This window comes from Lissotriton vulgaris, chromosome 2_1, assembly GCF_964263255.1.
Source record: "Lissotriton vulgaris chromosome 2_1, aLisVul1.2, whole genome shotgun sequence".
NCBI classification, from domain to species: domain Eukaryota; kingdom Metazoa; phylum Chordata; class Amphibia; order Caudata; family Salamandridae; genus Lissotriton; species Lissotriton vulgaris.
Genome location: NC_141687.1, coordinates 317,890,308 through 317,910,792, shown reverse-complemented (window position 1 = coordinate 317,910,792; position 20,485 = coordinate 317,890,308). Strand labels below are relative to the sequence as shown.

Genomic DNA, 20,485 nt, shown 5'->3' with positions numbered 1-20,485 from the left:
GGCTATGGCTATGTCAGGCGCTAAGGAGGCATTCATCCAGGTTTCTGTGAGGAAGGCGACGTCTGGAGATGTTGTATCGAGGAGGTGCCAGAGTTCGACAGCGTGTCTGTGGACTGAGCGGGTGTTGAGCAGGATGCACTTGAGGTGGTTGCTGCTGGTGCTCGGCTTGTCGGGTGTGGTGCAGGTCCGGAGGCAGGTGTATTTGCAGGCTTGGCAGGACTGCCTCCTTGTACTTTGGCTCGTGACTAAGGACAAAATTACTAGTTTCATAGACCCTACAACTGGGGACTGCTTTGGAAAGTTTTTTGGGTTGGACAGCAATTCCATAGTGGTGACATCAATAACGTGCAGAGTGCACCTTTGTTCTTGGTCTACTGAAAGCATCAATCCATAGATATCTGGTTTCCAATGTGTATTTTAAAAGCAAGCATGTACGGGTGATAAAGAACACACTAGCCAATTCCTTGTCTCGTTGGCAGAGTGAGAGCACTTGCTTGCTGCATCTCTTGCCCTAAGGACTAAGCTTCGTATGAAGTGGAGTGGCAGCTATATGATGCAACTTTTAACTCACGCAGCAGGATGGAACAGTTCAGTGCTGCAGGAGGGGTATTAAAGTTCATGGTAAAGCAGAAGGAATGTGGCAAATCTGTTAGGCTGATTAGGAAGTAGATGTCGGCTATTGCTTTCCTTGCTGGCCTCATAAGTATGACAGACCTTACAAAGGATTTTAGTGTCCGGAAAGTGATAAAAGAATGAGAGTGCATTGTACTGGCTATGCAAGGTTCTAGGAGTCCATTAAATGCATCAAGTCTGTCAGATATCATAGGTAAACTGCCAATCATATGTTTTTCACAACATGTAACCTTTCTCTGTAGGCTGGCTCATTCACTTACATTCTTTGGCACCTTCAGGATATATGAATTGGTTGCTACCTCCAAATCTAATCAGTTCTCAGGGGGTAAAAAATCCCTTGACCCTGCCTCCAGGCAGGTTGCTCCCCACGCCGCATAGCCCCACCAGACTGAGCCCGTGCACCAGCCCTGCTGATACCGAGCTCGAGGCCCGCCTCCACCCACAGGCTGCCACTTGCGCCTCATCCCTGGTGGCCAGTGGTAGGCCTTAGGTTTGCTTTTCTGACTTTTTTTGCCGCGCTTGCTTTACGCTTGTGCCCGCTTATTGTGCCTGCTCTTTGTGCCCCTGGTGTTGAGTATTGTTTGCTTTATTTGTTTTTGCTCTCCTTTCGTCCCTCTGTGACTGTTTTGCCTCTGTCCCCGGTCCCACTTCCCGCCTCGCTGTCCCCTGTGGCCCCGCCCCCGCTCCCATTAGTCCGCTCCCCCCTCCCAGCTGCTCCTCCCTCCCACCTCCCCTTCTTATGGCAGCCGCTGCGCGGTGAAGGGAGCAACCCTTGACCCTACCTCCAGGCAGGTCGCTCCCCACGCTGCATAGCACCACCGGACTGCGCCTCTGTCCCCGTCCCGCTGCTGCGTCCCCCGCTTTATTGTGCCTGTTCTTTGTGCCCCTGGTGTTGAGTATTGTTTGCTTTATTTGTATTAGCTCTCCTTCTGTCCCTCTGTGCCTGTTTTACCTCTGTCCCTGGACCCGCTTCCCGCTGCGCCGTCCCCTGCTGCCCTGCCCCCCCGCTCCCATTAATCCACTCCCCCCTCCCAGCTGCTCCTCCAGCTGCTCCTCCCTCCCACATCCCCTTCTTATGGCTGCCGCGCCGCTGGTGCGCCGAAGGCACGCCTAAGGCAAGCCCGTCTGCGCCCAGACCGCGCCCAGCACCGAAACCCCTGGTCCCCGCAAACACCACATTGCCCGACTCCGCTACGATGCCAGCACCCTCCATGTACTCAACCCCGGATGAGAACACAATTGCTACCGGGCCACCCCGAAGCGCACCCAAGGACCCTTCACCTGCCGGAACTGCAGCTTCACCAGCATCTGGCCCGCCAAACCACCAACCACAGAACCCAACCATCTCCGATGCACCCTCCTCAACACCCGCTCCGCCCGCAAACATGCCGTCAAACTCTGGGACCTACTCAACTCTACCTCCCCAGACGTCGCCTTCCTGACGGAGACCTGCTCAGCACCTGACATCGCCATAGCCATCCCGGAAGGCTACAAGATCACCCGCCTCGGCTGTACCAATGGAGGAGGATGAGGAATCCTCAGAGTCTCGACCAACACCGGCGACGCCCTCAGCACCGCCAAACACATACACTTCCAGAGCCACACCGACCCCAACACCACCCTCAGAAGAACCCTTGTCTACAGACCACCCTGACCTCGACCACAGTTCAGCGACTCCATTGCCAACTTCATCAGCACACACGCCCTTGATTCCACGGACTACGTCCTCCTCGGCGACCTGAAATCCACCTCAAGAACAACAACGACACTAACTCCACCACCCTGATCGACAACGTAGCCAACCTCGGACTCAGGCAGCTCGTGACATCACCCACCCACTCCGCCGGCCACATGCTCGAACCCATCTTCACCGCAAGCCCCGTCTCCTTCAACCACCCCACCTAACCCCACTGGACCAACCACCACTGCATCCACTTCACCTTCAGGAAGCCCACCACGCACCACCGCACCCAACAGATGCCTCGACGCTGCTGGAGCAAAGTCACTGAAGACCATCTAACCACCAGCCTTGCCCAGAGCCTACCCGCCTACTCCACCGACACCGCCGCCCGCAACATCAGACAACGGATCGACGACTGCGCCAACACCCTCGCCCCGCACAAGACACCCCCCAAGAGCCACACCAGAAAGAAAGCCACCTGGTTCACCGAAGACCTCCAGACCTCCAAACGAACATTCCGAAAACTGGAGAAGAACTGACTCTGAGAACGAACACCGGACAGCTACGCAGCCCACAATAACGCCACCCGCAGACACCATCACCTCCTCAGATCCGCCAAGAGGGCCTCATTCAAAGAACTCCTAGATAACAGCGCACACAACAGCAAAGAGCTCTTCCCCATCGTGAAGGAACTCTCCAACCCCATCTCCAATACCAACAGCATCCCGCCTACGCAAGACCTGTGCGACTTGCTGGCCACCTTCTTCCACCGCAAGATTGCCGACATCCACGACAACTTCAACGCCACGACCGCCACGAAAACTGCCACCCCCACGACCACCACCTGCAACAACCACCTGCTCTCCTGGACCAGCATCAACGACGAGGACACCAGCGAGATCATGAACACCATCCACTCCGGATCACCATTAGACCCATGCCCTCACCACATTTTCATCGAATCCAGCACAGCCATCGCACCCCATCTCCGGAAAGTAATCAACATCTCCTTCGAGACAGCAACCTTCCTGGAAATCTGGAAGCACGCAGAGACCAACGCATTATTAAAGAAACCCAAGGCAGACCCCAAGGACCTCAAGAACTTCTGACCCATCTCCCTGCTCCCGTTTCCGGTGAAGGTCACAGAGAAAATCGTCAACAAACAACTGACCCGCTACGTCGAGAAGAACAGCATCCTGGATCCGTCCCAGTCCAGGTTCCGCAGCAACCACAGCACCGAAACCACCCTCATTGCCGCCACCGATGACATCAGGACCCTGCTAGATGGGGGCGTGGCTTTGACGCCGGAGGGAATGGCGGCGTGAGCTCGCAGCTCCGCGCCCGATCCCCACAAATATCCTGAAAATCGGTGCTGAAAAACCCACGACGACCCCGGAAAAACGGGGGCTCTGGCAGACGAACTCAAGGGGCACACGGAGATCCACCAACGGAGCTGATTGATAGAGATCTGAAGCTGGGGCACCGAGCCGTCTCAAAACTAAACGAAACAAAGACGCTCCTAAAATGGCGGCCGAGGTGTGATATAAATTGACCGGCTACGGATCCACCTTTCCCCTTGAAAGGGCCGGAGCCCCGAATCCGGATACCGTCGCCGAACAAGAATTGGTGACCCGGGGACGAACCCGGGCGAATGTCGAAAGGATAGCCTGACCACCGAGCCGGCTAGTCCGAGAACAAAGACTAGACAAGATGGAGGTGTGACTTGAGCTACTGAGTCACGTAGGAGGACGAAGGCCAACGACATGCAGACCTACAACCAGCGAAGAGTAGAGGAGTGGTGTGGATTGCTGAGGACGAGACGCCCAGAAGAGCGACTGCTCCACTGATCTTGGCCCGAGGGACCCACGGAGCTCTATAGCGAACCACAGACCCGAAGCGGTCCAGCGAGCTGGGTAATAATCCAGAGACGATCCAGAGACGGGAGGGGCAGAGAAAACGAAGGTCCCACACCTAGGATCCAACGCCAGTGACAAAGTCCTGAGGTCGACAGAAGATCTGATTCGTGATCGGGGGCCGTAGACGCACCTGAAAAAGGTGGCTAAGAAGCATGGTGAAGCCGAAGGGGAAAACTGAGGGAGCGGCGGCCTCAGATATGGCAGAAGGTGACCCTGCAGGACCCTCTGAGCTACAGCAGCTGCAGAACCGCATCCTGGAAGCCATAGCTGCCACACAAGATACTTTGCAACAAGATATTGCACAAGTGGTCTCGGGACTAGGCCTCCTAAGAGCGGACCACGACAAACTCAAGGATAGGGTCAAAGAGGTTGAAGACACTCTACAGGACCTGGCTCCTGCACATAAGACTTTAGAAAGCAAACTAACGGATGCCCTCGATCAGATCCAGGTCCTAGAAAGGCGAGCGGAGGACGCTGAAAATAGGAGTCGGCGAAGCAACGTCCGTATCGTAGGAGTGCCGGAAAAGGAGGAAGGAGAGGACATGGTAGAGTTCCTTGATACCTGGCTCAAGACTGTGGTGGCACCGGAGGGCCTGTCGCCCTTCTTCACTCTAGAACGTGCGCACCGGGTTCCTTCCGGACCGCCAAAACCAGGCCTACCCCCGAGACCGATCATCGTGAAATTACTGCACTATAAGGACAGGGACCTCCTACTACAGAGGGCCCGGGACACTGGTCCGTTTCAAATGGCGAACAGCAGAGTAACCTTGTACCCTGACTTCACCTTCGATACGCAGCGATTGCGGGCCTCCTTTCTATCGCTCAAAAAGGAGCTCCGGACAGAGGGCATCCCATACTCCTTGTTCTTCCCGGCGAAACTCAGGGTGGTGCGCGACGAGAAGACACACTTCTTTGGCACGGCAGCGGACGCATGGGAGTGGTGGGACACATATAAGGCGGGCACTGACGGAGCCAAGGCCCAAGAAGAAAGAGAACAGGAACGAAAAGGGGCGCAAAAGGGCCTATGGAAATCGCAACGGTTGCGCAAGAGGCGGCGTGGCACAAGGAAACCATCGGCATCGCAAATGGAAGCGGAGCGGAAGGCCGCGCTTCAAGCCGTGGACACGTTGGCGAGATCCGGAGGCTTCCAATCCAAACAGGACACGGACACTGAGACGCACACCTCAGCCTCAGGCGCGGACTCGTATTTGTCGGGAATGCACAAGACCAAGGGCCCGTCAGTGACGCCACAGTCATCGGAGACGATCCCGAACAATTGACTCGGAGCTGGCAGGCGGTGGGCAGGATTGCCAATGAGGACTTCATGACCTAAAGAGTGAGACGATCGGGGATTGCGAACTGGGTTTCCAGCCTGCTGCTGATCATGGGGAATGAAGGGGGGGTGCGGGAAGAGAGCTTGCGCGGCTCCCTTCTGGCCTTGGCCGCGTTCCACTAGCCCTTAAGGCACCCATGGTTACGACCGTGTTGTAGCAACACTGTTTGGGGGAAGTTGCATTAGTTTGGATGGGATCTGATAGTCCAATATTGGGGCCTGTTCTGAGGGGGAGGAGGGGGCACACTGTGTGGTTTTTTTCCACGTTAGGCGATTGTGGTTCCAGGGAAATCTGGGCGATGGAAAGTTCGAAATACACAGTGGAGTTGCGGCGGGAGACACCATCCGTGAGGGTCTGAAATTTGATGTGCGACAGGGATTTGACTTCCGGGACAATGGCTAATGTAGGTGTATTGAAGTGCATGACCTGGAATGTGCGGGGGCTCCACACGATGCAACGGAGGCATAAGGTACACGCCTACTTAATTCAAAGGGGGGTCCACATTGCGCTGCTGCAAGAAACTCATCTTACGAAGCATGAGGGGGCGGCACTTCAGAGGAGGTGGAGGGGTCAGGTCTTTCCCACTTCCTACTCAGCATATGCTAGGGGAGCACTGATATGGACGCCTTTTCAACCAACACAACATCTAGTGGATCCAGAGGGGAGATACGTAGTGGTGGAAGGCAGGCTGAGAGGGAAGGACATGGTCCTGTGTAGATTGGCCTTTCTAACAGGGTTGTCGGGGACATTGGCACACTTCCTGGTGGGCCCGATCTTGATAGGTGGAGACTTCAATTCCATAGCGGACACGAAGCTAGACAGGTCCCACCCACCATTGAGGGACTCCCCTGTTCACAGACTCACAAAGGGCAGATTGGAATGGCAGGAGGGATGGGGGCTGACTGATGTATGGAGGGCGCACCACCCAACGACTCGCGATTATTCCCATTTCTCCAGCCTGCATGACCTACACGTCCGGCTTGATGCGATATTGTGCTCGCAGGGTGTGTTACCATCTGTAACTTGGTCGGAGTACCTCTCGAGGACGATCTCGGACCACAACCCACTGATCATTAACTTGGCCTGGGCGACCGAGGTGCCTCGAGTGCCGACCTGGAAACTAAGACCAGAGACCCTCGAGGACCCAGTATTCCATGCGGCACTGGAGGAGGGTATAACCCAATACTTCACCGATAATGAGGGGACGACAGCCACCAGGGCGATAGAATGGGACGCATTCAAAGTGGTGGTGAGGGGACAATGTATAACAAAATACGTGGGTGAGAGGAAGGTGTTGCTAGAAGATATCACTAGGGCAGACTCCAAGTTGCGAGAAGCAGAGAAGAAGCGACCTGGCCGTCCCAACCTCCAAGAGGAGGTTTGCACGGCTAGGGAGGCGGTGGCGGTGGAGGTGGAAAGGCTTTGTGCCTTTGACCACCGAGCGTACATGCTTGGAACCCATGTAGAGGGAGACAAGGCCCGCACACTGTTAGCGTGGTTGGCGAACCCCATGAAGCAATGTTTCCCTATACTAGCTATAGAAGATGAAGTGGGCCGCACCTGTTACTCCCAAACGGAGATACTGGATGGCTTCCAAAGATATTATGAGGCCCTGTACAAAAGCGAACAGGGGGACCGAGAGAATGAGACCGAGGTTTTTCTGGATGGCCTCCAATTGCCCCAGCTAGACGAGGAACAGGCGAAAGATCTCGGGAGAGACATCACTCTGGGAGAGATCAGGGTAGCGATCAAAAAAATGGCCCGCAATAAAACGCCAGGGTTAGACGGGCTTCCCATTGAATTTTACAGTAAATATCTAGACATCTTAGCGCCGAGACTCCAGACACTATATAGGGAGGCCATGGCAATGGGCCACCTGCCCCAATCAATGCGGGAGGCGCTAGTGATACCGCTCCTGAAGCCGGGTAGGGAAAGTGGTAACCCTGCATCATACAGGCCACTCTCCATGCTAACCGCTGATTATAAGATACTGAGCTCCATGTTAGCAGCTAGACGCAGACCAGAATGGATTCATCCCGCCCGGAACACGAAGATTAACATCAGGAGGCTAACACGTCTGCTAGAGAGTTCACAGGCTGTGTCTCAGGCGCCCCTTGTCTTATCCGTAGACATCGAAAAGGCCTTCGATAGCCTAGAGTGGGACTATGTGTATAAGGTTATGGATCGCTTTGGACTCGGAGAAGGGTAGATTAAGTGGACGCGGGTCCTATACTCGGCGGCAGTGGCAAGGGTGCGGATAGGGCCTCTGGTCTCGCAGCAATACCCGGTGGAGAGGGGCACCCACCAGGGCTGCTCCTTGTCCCCCTTATTGTTCGCACTAGCGATTGAACCATTAGCGGCCGAGGCCCGAACGGGAAGACATTTCGAGGGCATTGGTAGCAGAGACGGGCAGCAGTTTATATCACTGTATACCGACGACTTGCTGTTATTTCTGGAAAATGATACGACAGCGCTTGAAGGAGCAGAAGGATTGCTGGGGCGATTTGGCGTAGTATCGGGCCTAGAGGTCAACTGGGCGAAAACATGTGTATTTCCGCTACAGAGGGACACCGGTCGTCCTGACCATCGACCCACATTAAACTGGGCACCGACTTGTCTTAAATATTTAGGAGTGTATATATGTCACATGGCCGCGGACATGTTTGAGGGTCGGCGCATGCCAGCTCTGAGGGGCAGCATGGCCTTTTGGGCTACGCTCCCGCTCTCTGTGGCTGGCCGTATATCCCTGTTAAAAATGGTTGCTCTACCGAGATTGTTATATTACTTTTGGACACTCCCGATCTGGATCCCCAGCTCCTTTTTCCGCCAACTCAAATCCCAGCTGACTTCATTCCTATGGGGGGCAGGCAGGTGCAGAGTAGCGCTGGCGACGCTCACCCGCCCCAAGGATGAGGGTGGGTTAGCGGTACCGGACTTTGAGCTTTATTATCTGGCTGCCCAACTGCAGACATTCACGCAAGAGGTGGCGAGAGTGTACCGAGGCACGGAAGGTGAGGAGACTAGAGGCACGCCGAGACACGTCTTGGCTTATATAGCCTTACAGCAGAAGATCGCTAACCGCGACCTGACACTTGAGCAGCGGACATTCCGGCTTTCCTGGAATCGCCCCCAACGACGAGCGGGAATAAGGCATCCATATGCCCCAGAAATTCCCCTGGGCATGCTGACGGCACTACCCCACAGGGGTGATTGGTCGCAACTGCAGCGATGAGAAGAAGCGGGTGTACAGGTTGTGGGAGACCTCTATGAGAATGGGACGCTCCTCCCGTATCAGGACCTTCTACAACGTTTTGACCTACACGAGGAGGATTCCTCCTGCACTCGGCGTGGTTGGGGCGATGCAGGCGCATTGGGGCAGTGGCCTAACGGAGCCCGAGACGTCTATGGTTTGCCAATATGCTATGATGGCAGCGGGGACGATTAAGGCGGTGACATGCCTGTACTCAAGAATGCTCCGTGAAAACCTATTGCCCCTCACGACCCTGAAGGCCAAATGGGAAACTGATTTGGGAAAAGATATTCCTGACACGACCTGGGCCCGGCTTGTGCGTCGAGCCCGTAATAGCACGAGGAACGCGAGATTTCAGCTCATCCATTACTACGTGCTGCACAGGGCTTACATGACCCCAGCCAGAATTAGGAAATATTTTGGGGTGGCTGAGTCGGCGTGCCCTCGCTGTACAACGGACAGGGCGGAGCTGGAACATATGCTATGGTCTTGCCCGGCCCTCCGGGAGTACTGGCAGGCCATAGGAGAGACCCTGAACGAGGTGACGGAAAGAACCATCGACTTCGACTCGGTGGCCTGCCTTCTGCATTGGTTCCCTCACACGCCCAAAAACAAAACTTCCAGTAAATTCGTGGATATGGGACTGATGATAGCCAAAAGGGAGATAACCAGACAGTGGAAGGCGAAAACAGGCCCAACGCACAGGAGATGGTACAACGAATTCCTCAAATGGGCAGCTTGCGACAGCTCGCACAAATACCAGCTAGAAACCCAGACCCTAGAGCGTTACAGTTGGCGACAGCCTGGGAGGCGTTAGTACAGGCCCTTAGGGATACCATGCTCACGGAAGAAGAGGAGACCCTCAACGCAGACGGGAATAGCACCCAAGTATTACCAAGCGCAGCACAAACTTAGACATTGGCAGGTTTTAAGTCACATCCTAGGATATTCCAATACAAGACCCTATGAGCGGATGGTGGAGGGGGGAGGGGAGGGGAGGGGAATGGAGTTATTCAGGGACGGGGTAAGGGAGGGGTTATATAGTTTAGCTAAGTTAGGACAGAAAAGTAGACATGCACACTTTAATGAGAAAACAACTGATCCAAAACGTCGCAATCAGAAAACACTCAGATCGACCATTTGCTGCCGCCCAACCTCAGGGTTGTGAGTTCACAGGCTGTGTATATCATGACGAAGAATGTTTGATGATAACGAGTCGCAGAAATGACATGACTATGTAAATCCTGGTCTGAGCGCTGTATGTCTACAATAAAAATTACTTTAAAAAAAAATCAGGACCCTGCTAGACAACAGAGAAACAGCCGCTCTCATCCTCCTGGACCTATCAGCCGCCTTCGACACGGTCTGCCACCGCACACTAAGAATACGCCTACCAGACTCCGGGATCCAAGAGAAGGCCCTGGACTGGACCACATCCTTCCTCTCCGGCAGAACTCAGAGCATCCACCTCCACCCCTTCCACTCCAATGTCACCGAGATCATCTACCGTGTACCCCAGGGCTCTTCCTTCAGCCCGATGCTTTTTAACATCTACATGGCACCCCTCTCCCACGTCGCCCAACAGCAGGAATGAAGGCCGTCGCTGAATGGATGAGGAACAGCCGACTGAAGCTGAACTCGGACAAGATGGAGGTCCTCATCCTCGGCCCCACCCTTTTAACTTGGGATGACTCCTGGTGGCCGACAACACTGGGAACAGCCCGACACCCACCGACCACGCACGCAACCTAGGGCTCATCCTAGACTCCACCCTCTCCATGACTAAGCAGGTCAACGCCCTCTCCTCATCCTGCTTCAACACCCTCCGAATGCTCCGCAGGATCTTCAAGTAGATCCCCATCGAAATGAGAAGAACGATCACCCAGGCCCTCGTCATCAGCTGGCTGGACTACGGAAACGAGCTCTACGCAGGAACGTCGGTCAAGCTCCTGAGACGGCTGCAACGCATCTAGAACGCCTCGGCACGTTTGAGCCTCGACATCCCTCGCTGCAGCCACATCACACCGCACCTGAGAGACCTGCACTGGCTCCCTGTTAACAAGAGGATAACCTTCAAGCTCCTCACCCACGCACATAAGGCACTCCACAACACTGGACCAGCATACCTCAACAGACGACTCAGCTTCTACACACCAACCGCCAGCTCCACCGACCTCGCCCTCGCCACAGTCCCCCGCATCCGTAGAGCGACCTCCGGTGGCAGATCGTTCTCCCACCTCGCCGCCAAGACCTGAAACACCCTCCCCACCAACCTACGGCAGACCCAATACCTACTGGTCTTCAGAAGACTCCTCAAGACCTGGCTCTTCAATCAGTAGCAGCACAACCCCCCCTCCCCTGGCGCCTTGAGACCCTCGCGGGTATGTAGTGCGCTTTACAAGTGTCATTGATTGATTGATTGATCAGTTCTCAGGGGTCAACATTGCAGATAAAGGTTTGTCAGGGGACACCATGAAAGTAAGACTAAGGAGATCAAATTCTGACCAGGCACGCAAGAGGTTTTGTGTGCATCTCCAGACATCGCCTATTGTCCAGTGGCCAGATGAATGAATATCTGCTTTGCAGGACGAAGAATGGACACAGCAATCTATGGGTGCATAAGGAGATGGCACGTTTCTAATGTGTTCAAAGTTTATATGGATTATTAAACACACTCTGTCCTCCTTGGGTCTAGATACAGTGCACTTCACATTCTACTTGTTCAGAATTTGGGATACAACCTCAGCAGTCACTTTTTAGACCGATGGCCTGCTCCTCCAAACTCTAAATAAGGCCCATAGTCTTAAAACTATCTGTAACAAGATAAATACTTTGCAACCATAGTTTAATCTTAAGAGTGGAAAGCAGAAGTGAAAAGATGTAAGAATGACTTAAGCCAGTGATACCTAACCTTTTAATTTCTGTAGACCCCCATTGAATCATTACTGGAATCTGGGACCTTTTCTTACCTAGCCTAAGGAACTTGTATTCTTTGAACGTCAAAACAATACATAAAAATACTAAAACAAGCATACACCAAACAAATGCTCAAATATTGAAAAGAAATTTGATCCAATATAGACAAAGCTTTCACTTTTCCAATTTTGCTTCTACATTTGTATATACTTCATTACTTTAAATGTATTAGTATTAATATTTTTTTATTTTATAATACACTCACAGGCTCCCTGAGTACGCCTCGGTACCCCAGTGGTCCTAGGACCTCAGTTTGAGAACCACTGGCTTAAGCAATAGCAATCCCATTGTAACACAGAATTAGGACTGTTTTAAGTCTATAAAACTCTTCAGTAAATTGAGCCCTAATCACTTAAATGTTAATGATCTTCATAGCTTTTTCTTGGCACCGCAGTTTGGTTGAGGTCTTATTTCCTCTCCCTTCAGAGTGGATGAAGTAAACTGGACCACCTGGAACACCAACCTGGGGATAATCAATGAGGACCCAGGGGAATGCGATGGGATCAAACGTACCCTCAGTGCCACTGTACGCCCTTCCAGAGGTGAGGATAGAGGGGCATATCTAGGTTCGTTTTCTTGTCCTTTCGAAAAGATTTATTTCATTCTTTCTTGTTAATGCCAATATGTGCCTGAAATTAAATGAAAATGTTTCTCTTTTCTTTTCGGTGTAGTGGTATTGGTGTGATTGCAGTTAGAGCAAGAAGTGGTTCCAAGGAGTCTCCTGACATAAAGCCTAGCTAGCCTCCCCTTATCTCTGCACAAGGAAAAATCTAAAGGCAGAAGCAGTATGGTACAGGTCACCTCTCAAAGATGGCCGCCATTGCATCAACATGCTAGCTTCCTATGCTGACTCATCATTATCAATTCTACTGTACATTTCACATTTTGCACTGTAATGGTTTTAGCATATAAGGGACCAAATGTGAAAAAGAGCTACTGTAAAACATTCCAAGCTTTAGGTGATACACCTGATGGCAAAAGTTCCTAATTGCTGTTGGACTTCGTAAAGACATATATAAAGTATATTTATATTATTAATCATGAAGATGGTTTGGCATTACACTATTGGAAAATTGTGGAGTTTTAATACTGAACAATTACTAGATATTATTTTTTAATAAGAAGTATTTCTATATTATTTTATATAGCACTTGTGACTGTGAATGTAATTTTTTTTAAGTTGTGTAATCTGCCTCCACTAGCTTAGAATATCTTGTGAATACCACCCCCGTTTTAAGATGTTGACTAGACTGAGTTAAAAAATGCTGCAGTACAAAAGGGTTTGTTCTGGATGTCTTTCAATACATTTTTCAGTTCACTCAATCATCCTTCATTTAAAAACATATGTTAGGGTGCAAGGGAGGTTAGTGCATCCATAGGCTAACATCTGTTGGGCTACGCCTAAAAATGGTTCAGTGTATGTTTGCTGTTCTAGAAAAATACATTGGGGGATGTCAAGTCTGAAACAATTTCAAGAGCACAAAATGAAAGTAAGTCTTGGTGCATCCAGGAATGGAGGAATAGGATTTACTGGAAAGTAGGCATTTAATGATAGATGAGGCAGGACGAAAAAAGTGTCTGTCCCTTCGTACTCTTGGCTGAACAGTATGCCTGCAACCTAAGGTTGAGAAAAGAAGAGGTTGCATGAGAATGGCTAATGCGCTGCGGGAGAGACAAAGTGCATACTGTAGAAAAAGAGTATACAGAAGAAGGTCACACCATGCTTTCTCAGTTATACTTAACAGCACCTTCCCTATATACATTGCAGGGAAAAGTTGGCGAAATCTGGTTCCGTATGTCAGAGACTTAAACAACCGAGCAAAGGCAGAAACACTACAGGAGGAAGTCGAGGTAAACCCTGTGACATCAACTCCAGAGCCAGACGACGACACAGCAGAGAAGGACTACCTTGCTAAGACTGTGTAAACATATTGCATTTGTCAACAATCTGAAGATCGAGGCAACAAGTCCATCTTCTGCCTGACCCAAACTTATTAACTGTCTCCTAGGTTTATTCTCGAGAGATCTGGAATTCTGAGAGTTGTGCATCTAAACTTTGCTTTGTGAATGCTTATCAATTAACGATTGCAGGCCTTGTTTCTTCTTGCAATGTTGGCAGGTCAGAGCATCGTAATTAGCTGTACCATGTTGAGCCCGCGACCTCGTCATAAAAGCAAGAGGTGGCTTTGTAACCGTTCAGGCGCTAACTTGTGCGGCAAGCAGACAAAGGCATGATGTTTGGTTGTAGGGTTCCTGTAAGTTCAGTCGTTCTTGTACATTGAACGTCCATGTCTTATAGACAGCCTGCATTTTTTCCTGCATACCATGAATAATGCCATCTTGTTTGACAAGGCATCAGTTCAATGTCACATTTCGGAACCAACACAAATATGTTATGTTGTAATTTTTATTTTTTCCATGCAAGTCAAACATGGAGATTTGAACAACGGTAGCCCTTTTCACATGTTGACGCAGCAGAACATTAGTGTCACAACAGTAATGGTGTCTGGAGGGAGAGTTAGAAGCATCACATTTTTCACCTGTTCTGAAAGAGTTCATCATGATGCCTTGCTCAGGGGGGAGACCGAGTGCACTGATGCTTGTGTATGCATTTTCACAATCCCTGCTTGTGATTGGCTGATTTATTTCTCTAAGCAATTTTTTTTTAAAAAAACATTGGGGCATATTATCAAGCCTGTGCGCTAAAATTATCGCCGCTTTATCGGCCGAAAACGGCCGATAAAGCGGCGATAATGGGCTTGATAATATGCTCTATAGAATTCCAATCGAAGCACATGTTAGATGTGAAGACATCTAACATGGGCTTCGATTGGAATTCCACAGAGCATATTATCAAGCCCATTATCGCCGCTTTATCGGCCGTTTTCGGCCGATAAAGCGGCGATAATTTTAGCGCACAGGCTTGATAATATGCCCCATTGCCTTTTCTTATGGACCGCATCAGCAGTTGTTCACATTCGTGAAAAGCGGAACACTGTTGCAAAGTGTCAGTCATTTTAGGTTTTTTGTGATCTGAATAAACTGCAGCAGTTGTGGAAATTATACTCATTATGCTGTCTGTCATAACAATCCATATATTTATCATAATGTTATATAATTGTTTTATTATTAACAAACCTGTAAAACTGTGAAAACCTTTGAGACATACTACGTGATAAAAACGAATGCTTAAACAAATGCCTTTATCTCGTAATTCTGGTGGGCAGGCAATATCTTGTTGCACTCACAGGCGAGTGGAGATATACTCTAATAGATGACAATGTGTGGTGATTTGCAATCGGATTGGAAATTATTTCTAGATCTCTTTAGTTTGGGCAACACAAGGTTTCGTATGCTGGACCAGTATTACGCTGCTTCTTTCGTCAGCAGACAAGGGTGGAACAAGAGGTTTCAGTTTTAGAAATTGTTACAAGTGAGTACTAATTAGCATAATTTATGACATCACAGAAAGTGACATCACAGTAAGAGGCATCATCGGAAGAGACTTCACAGGAATCAACTTTGCAAACAGTGCATTCAACTTTGACAGTTTTTTTTTTTGCTTCATTACAGATTCCCTTCTCAAACAGTGCAAAAGATAAAATGAGCAGACGCCACATCAAATACAAATGCTCTTTTAGGCACCATAAACATTATTCTGTTTTCAAAAGTGTGAGTAAAGGAAACAATTCAGTAACACAATGACAGTGGTATGAAGACTGGCACAAGTGAGAGCTTACTGTTGTCTCACAAGACAGACCTATGACTTGCAGACACATGACTGCACGCTCTTCAGATGACCGCCACACTATGGTGGATTGAACTCTTACCTCGGATGTTTGACTGAGGTCAGAGGACAGCCATTTGCTTTGCTGGTAAATTACTGTGAAAAGAAAGAGATGAATATTCAAAGTAGGTGTAGCACAACTCTGCACACTAGAACAGCATTGCTAAGCCAAGCATCACCAACACTACATTGTCCCTCCCTTTTCTAAGTTTCAAGCATAAACCATCTGCATGCATGACAACTGAGTGTACAATATCTAAAAATCAAAATGTTTCTGCTGTGTGTGTTGGCAGCTGAGCTGCAATCCTTCCTCTGTTTACCAGCTCCCTATCTGCTCATTGCTAAGTAAGAGGAATGCAGTAATATTACCTTTATATAAAATAATGCCCTGCCTCCCAGTAAGCTTAACTTTGTTCATTTTTCATGAAAAATATTTTGACATTTTAGATAGTTATCATGTCAGATTGAATTAACAAGTATAACTTTATTTACTGAGCATAGTTTACTAACTCAGGTCATGAAATAATTGAGCACAGGCCATAGTGCTTTGGGAGAAAAGGGAGAGAGAAGGAGATATTCTTTCCTTGGCTGACTTGCAACATGGGGAACCGGGAAAAGGTTGCTTGATCAGTTTGTGATCCTAATGAATCACATACTTTCACTCTGCCTCGTTAAATCTTGCCGCCCTCTTGGTTTTTGTTTTTTGAAAAACATCCTATTAAATGTACATGCTAATGTTGGGGCTGTTACTTTGAGTGACTGCATTTTGCTTGCGTGTACTTATACAATAAAGTAAAATAAAAAGTCTCCACTATTTTAGACACTGTACGGCAATTGTATTTACCTATGACTGCTAGTACCTATGTGTGTTAGAGTGTCATCACCCACACTGATGAAAAATCAAGAAGTTTATAGAAATGAACTCATTGACATACTCAAACCACTTTGGCATATTTATTTCTTCTATGGAAGCCAAGCACAAAACATTAAAATAGCAACATTGTGTATGCAAATGTATATCTTGAAAACCACATCCCCAACTTCGTCAGGGCCAATTAAACACTTGCAAATGCCTAGGAAGGGGCATATTGTAACCTTTAGAGGTGGTGCAGCTTCATGAAAGAATTTCCAGGCTTTGGAATCTGACTAAAGTAACGAGGAGCAGTGTACAGATACCTCAGCTGGATCTGACTACAGAGGAACACCTAGTGACCACAAAAAATACTACTACTTTGTGAGAGAATTGTAAGGATTTTGCATCTGCCTTGAAAAAGCCCTGTATTTAGACCGGAGGTACTGAAGGCTACTGAATGTATTTCCAATTCATGAAACATCCATAGCAAAACTAATATGAAGTTATTGCTTCTTCCTACCATAGCATACAGCATAGAGCTGTTGGTTTTAATACATGCAACTGTGAATATTTCCAATTGTATAGTGCCAAGTAAAAAACAGTTTTCTAAGAATGTGGTTGAAGGCCCTTGAGTTTACCAAGGACTGCCAGAGTGTACGAGTCCTAGGGTGTCATCACAAGTGTTTCAAAGTTCTCGAAGCGTTTATTGAAAGTTGCTAGCCTCATGTTTTCCAAAAAGTTTATAATAAAAATGTGTACATGTCAGGGGATTTTAGTCGTCAACCATTGTTATCCATAGCGCTGCTTGTCAGTCAAGTTATTCTTCATTTCACTGTAGCAAACACAATAGAATTATTGGTCAAGCCATTTCAAATCTTTCGATATATTTAGTTTGAGTGACTGAATTTGTATTGTACATATTTATGCAACCAGTTAAATTGCATTTATTTATGTTGAAGCAACACCCGCTTAGATTTACGAAAAACATTTGAAATAGTTGGATCTGGCGGGAGAGGGATATCTAGAAACGACTTGAGGTACTACAGCTTTGCGATAGACTTGTTAACCAGTTGCTTTTGACTTAAAAGGAACAGAGAGGCATATTTACAAGCCCCTATCACCACAGGAATGTCCCTTTTAGTGACGTTCCTGTAGGATAGGCGCTTCGCCTTATTTACAAGGCAGCGTTAAGCTACTTAACAACGTGGCTTAACGCTTTGACCCCATACTTTGTGTGAAAGGGACGGGTGGTGGGTGTTTGACTTTGACCCATATTTACCAGGGACGCTTAAATATGGGGCAGTAGGGGGGAAGATGGCCGGAAAGTGAGCCCGGTCGGGAGGTCCGTGTTTGCTCCGGCATGATGCATTCTAAATAGGAAGAACGCGCTAAGAATTTCAGGAGGAAAACTTACACGGAACGCGGATAAAGATTCGCCGCAAGGATCTAAAGGCATGAAATGTTTTATAGCATTGTTATCTCGGATTTCGAGGAGTTACAAGTGATTCTCGAGCTCAGACCCTCGGACCCTCCCCCTGGGCGAGACAAGAGGGCGGCCAGTGATTTAGCGAGGGTGAGGCGAGGCTTCTTTTTCGAAAATCGGCAAAGCGGAAAGTTTGAAAGTGGTTACTCGACAGAAACTAAACCCCTTTTTGAGCAGGAAATGCTAGAAAACATAAATAGTAGCAATAACTTACTGGTAAAAGTGGCGGCGGTAAGGGAGATCTGCCCGCGGAACACCAGGCTTCAGCCGAATGTTGGTTGGTAGGAGGCGGCTTCCTCAGCCCACAGGAACTGCCGGAGAGCGGTGGGAAGGATTACGTTTTTTTTCCGGGGCAGGGGAGACAGAGCCAGCACAAGCTCAAGCCCTCACACAAGCAGGGGTGGGAAGGATTTGGAGAGCCACAGAATAATCCCCGAGCCCACAAACCAAATAAAACGGCATACAGAGGAGGAGGAAGTTTGGAAAAACCTCACGGAAGAACCCCCATCCAGCACATGAGCAAAGTAAGCAGGGGCCTGGGCGAGAGGTTGGAGGGTGTAAAAGAGATAGCTGTAAGATCACAGAGTAACAGTGGGGAGAAGCAGCTAGAGCAACAGTTAGAGATCACAAAAATAGCTCCTTATACAGGATTGGGAGGGGGGGCTGAGATCACAGAAATAGCTCCTTATACAGGATTGGAAGGGGGGCTGAGGGACCTCTAGAGGGACCAACTGAGTCTGAGTCTTTACACCTTCTTAACCCTGTAGGGTTGATTAAAAACACAGAGGTAGAGAAAAATCTGTGTACAGAGCAGGGAGGTCGGTCATCCTATTGTTTGAGGAATAGGCAGTTTTTAAACTGAATCAACCTCAAGCCATAAAACAAACCGTAGCCCCACGCAGCACTAAAAGAAAATCTAGGAAAATAACCAAGACACAACCAAAGCAAAAAAAGGCGAAGACAGGGGGGAAAGTAGACATTGAAGAGGGTTTGGAAAAAATCCAAAATTAAGGTTTCCCCCTCCTTGAGGCCTTTTTTCAAGATTCAACAAGTTAAGCAGCTGGCTCTAAACCAACAGCAAAAACAAGAGAAGCAACAGGCAAAAGCCCCAAAACAGGGTCCAGCAAGGATGGAAGTCCCCCGGCTCCTACTCTTTTAGTAAATACAACATTAAGAAGCCTATCGAAAGAATCCACCCTATCTGAGCTGACAGTTGAAAATAACCAAAGTCAAAGCCAAAGCTCAACCGATGCCTTGTTAGAAAAAATGATGGAAGAAATCAGGTCTAGGTTCGAAATTTCATAAGTAAATCAAAATAAGATCCAAGATGCCTGTGAATTTCTGGACACTAAATTAAATGCCCTAAGTGACAGAGTTACAGCAGTAGAACTAGCCGTGGACTCTCTAAGCAAAAAAGTTGAGTCAAATCAAAAAAAAAATTGAAATTTAAGGGAGAAGGATAAAAGTGTCAATGAGAAACTTAAAGCGTTGGAAAAGCAGTCCAGAAGAAGTAACCTTAGAATCCTGAACATACCAGAGGGTCGAGGAGGTACAGACATAATGAAATTTATTGTCACACTACTAGAAGAATATTTCCCTTAGTATTGATTAATTTTAAAACTTATACTGAAGCCCTGAAAACTGGATCTTATAATAAAGATGACTGGTCTTTCAGAATACGCTCAGACATTGCCAAAGCTACTCAAGATAGACAATGGGAGCTGGGGCAGTTGATGCCAGAACTAAAGTCCTTAGGGGCCTCGGTCCAGATGAAATTCCCGGCCTCCCTCAGGATCATGTGGATGAACAAGATGTATAACATCTGTGACTCAAAAGAGGTGGAAGTATTCCTGGAACAAATGCGTGATCAAACACGAGATCAAACGCAGGATTAAGAATACATAAATAGATTGTTTTACATTCAATGCAAACACGGAGCTCAAAGTGGGCTATCAATAAAGCGTCTCAGTACAGATCACATGGGATGCGTATAAAGCAGTGATTAGGGGAAAAATCCTTAACTTGGCATGATATAAATCTAAGGGGGTTAGACAGAAGATCTATAATCAAGAAACAAACATCAAAACCCTTGATTTACAGCTTTTAGAGGAAATAATACCCTCCAACAGAGAGCGTTTGGAGGAGGATAGACTAAAACAAAAAGGATATCTAGCAGAAATATTGGAAGAAATGGTAAGAGAAAAATGGGAGGTTAGCAAACTGGCCCATTATGAATATGGGGAAGGATGCGGAAAAATGCAAGCATGGAAAATCAAGACTGATCAATCTAGGAATAAAATAGCTAGCATTGACCCTCGTAATGCCAGTAGCCCCAGCTCAGAAGAAGCTGTAATAAGACAGGAGTGTACAGCCTTTTTCGCAGATCTCTATACGGAAGATTAATTTGTAACCCTAAAAAAGATTAAATAAAACAATATTTGGACGCCCAGAACCTTCCAGCCTTAACTGGTGAGGGGAGAGAAGAACTAAATGCAGAAATAACAAAAGATGAAGTGGAGGAAGCCATAAAAAATCTTAAGAGTGGCAAAGCTGCTGGTCCGAACGCTCTCCC

General features: G+C 48.5%; 1 protein-coding gene across 1 annotated transcript in view; it reads left to right on the top strand.

Moving 5' to 3' along the window:
- Positions 1 to 14,485, top strand: part of TRPV1 (transient receptor potential cation channel subfamily V member 1) — a 340,269-nt gene extending 325,784 nt beyond the window's left edge. The window contains exons 15-16 of the mRNA XM_086955019.1: positions 12,217 to 12,332; positions 13,559 to 14,485. Of these exons, the coding sequence (XP_086811145.1) occupies positions 12,217 to 12,332; positions 13,559 to 13,716 (274 nt within the window). The 3' untranslated portion in view covers positions 13,717 to 14,485. The remainder of the gene's footprint in view (positions 1 to 12,216; positions 12,333 to 13,558) is intronic.
- Positions 14,486 to 20,485: the final 6,000 nt, after the last annotated feature.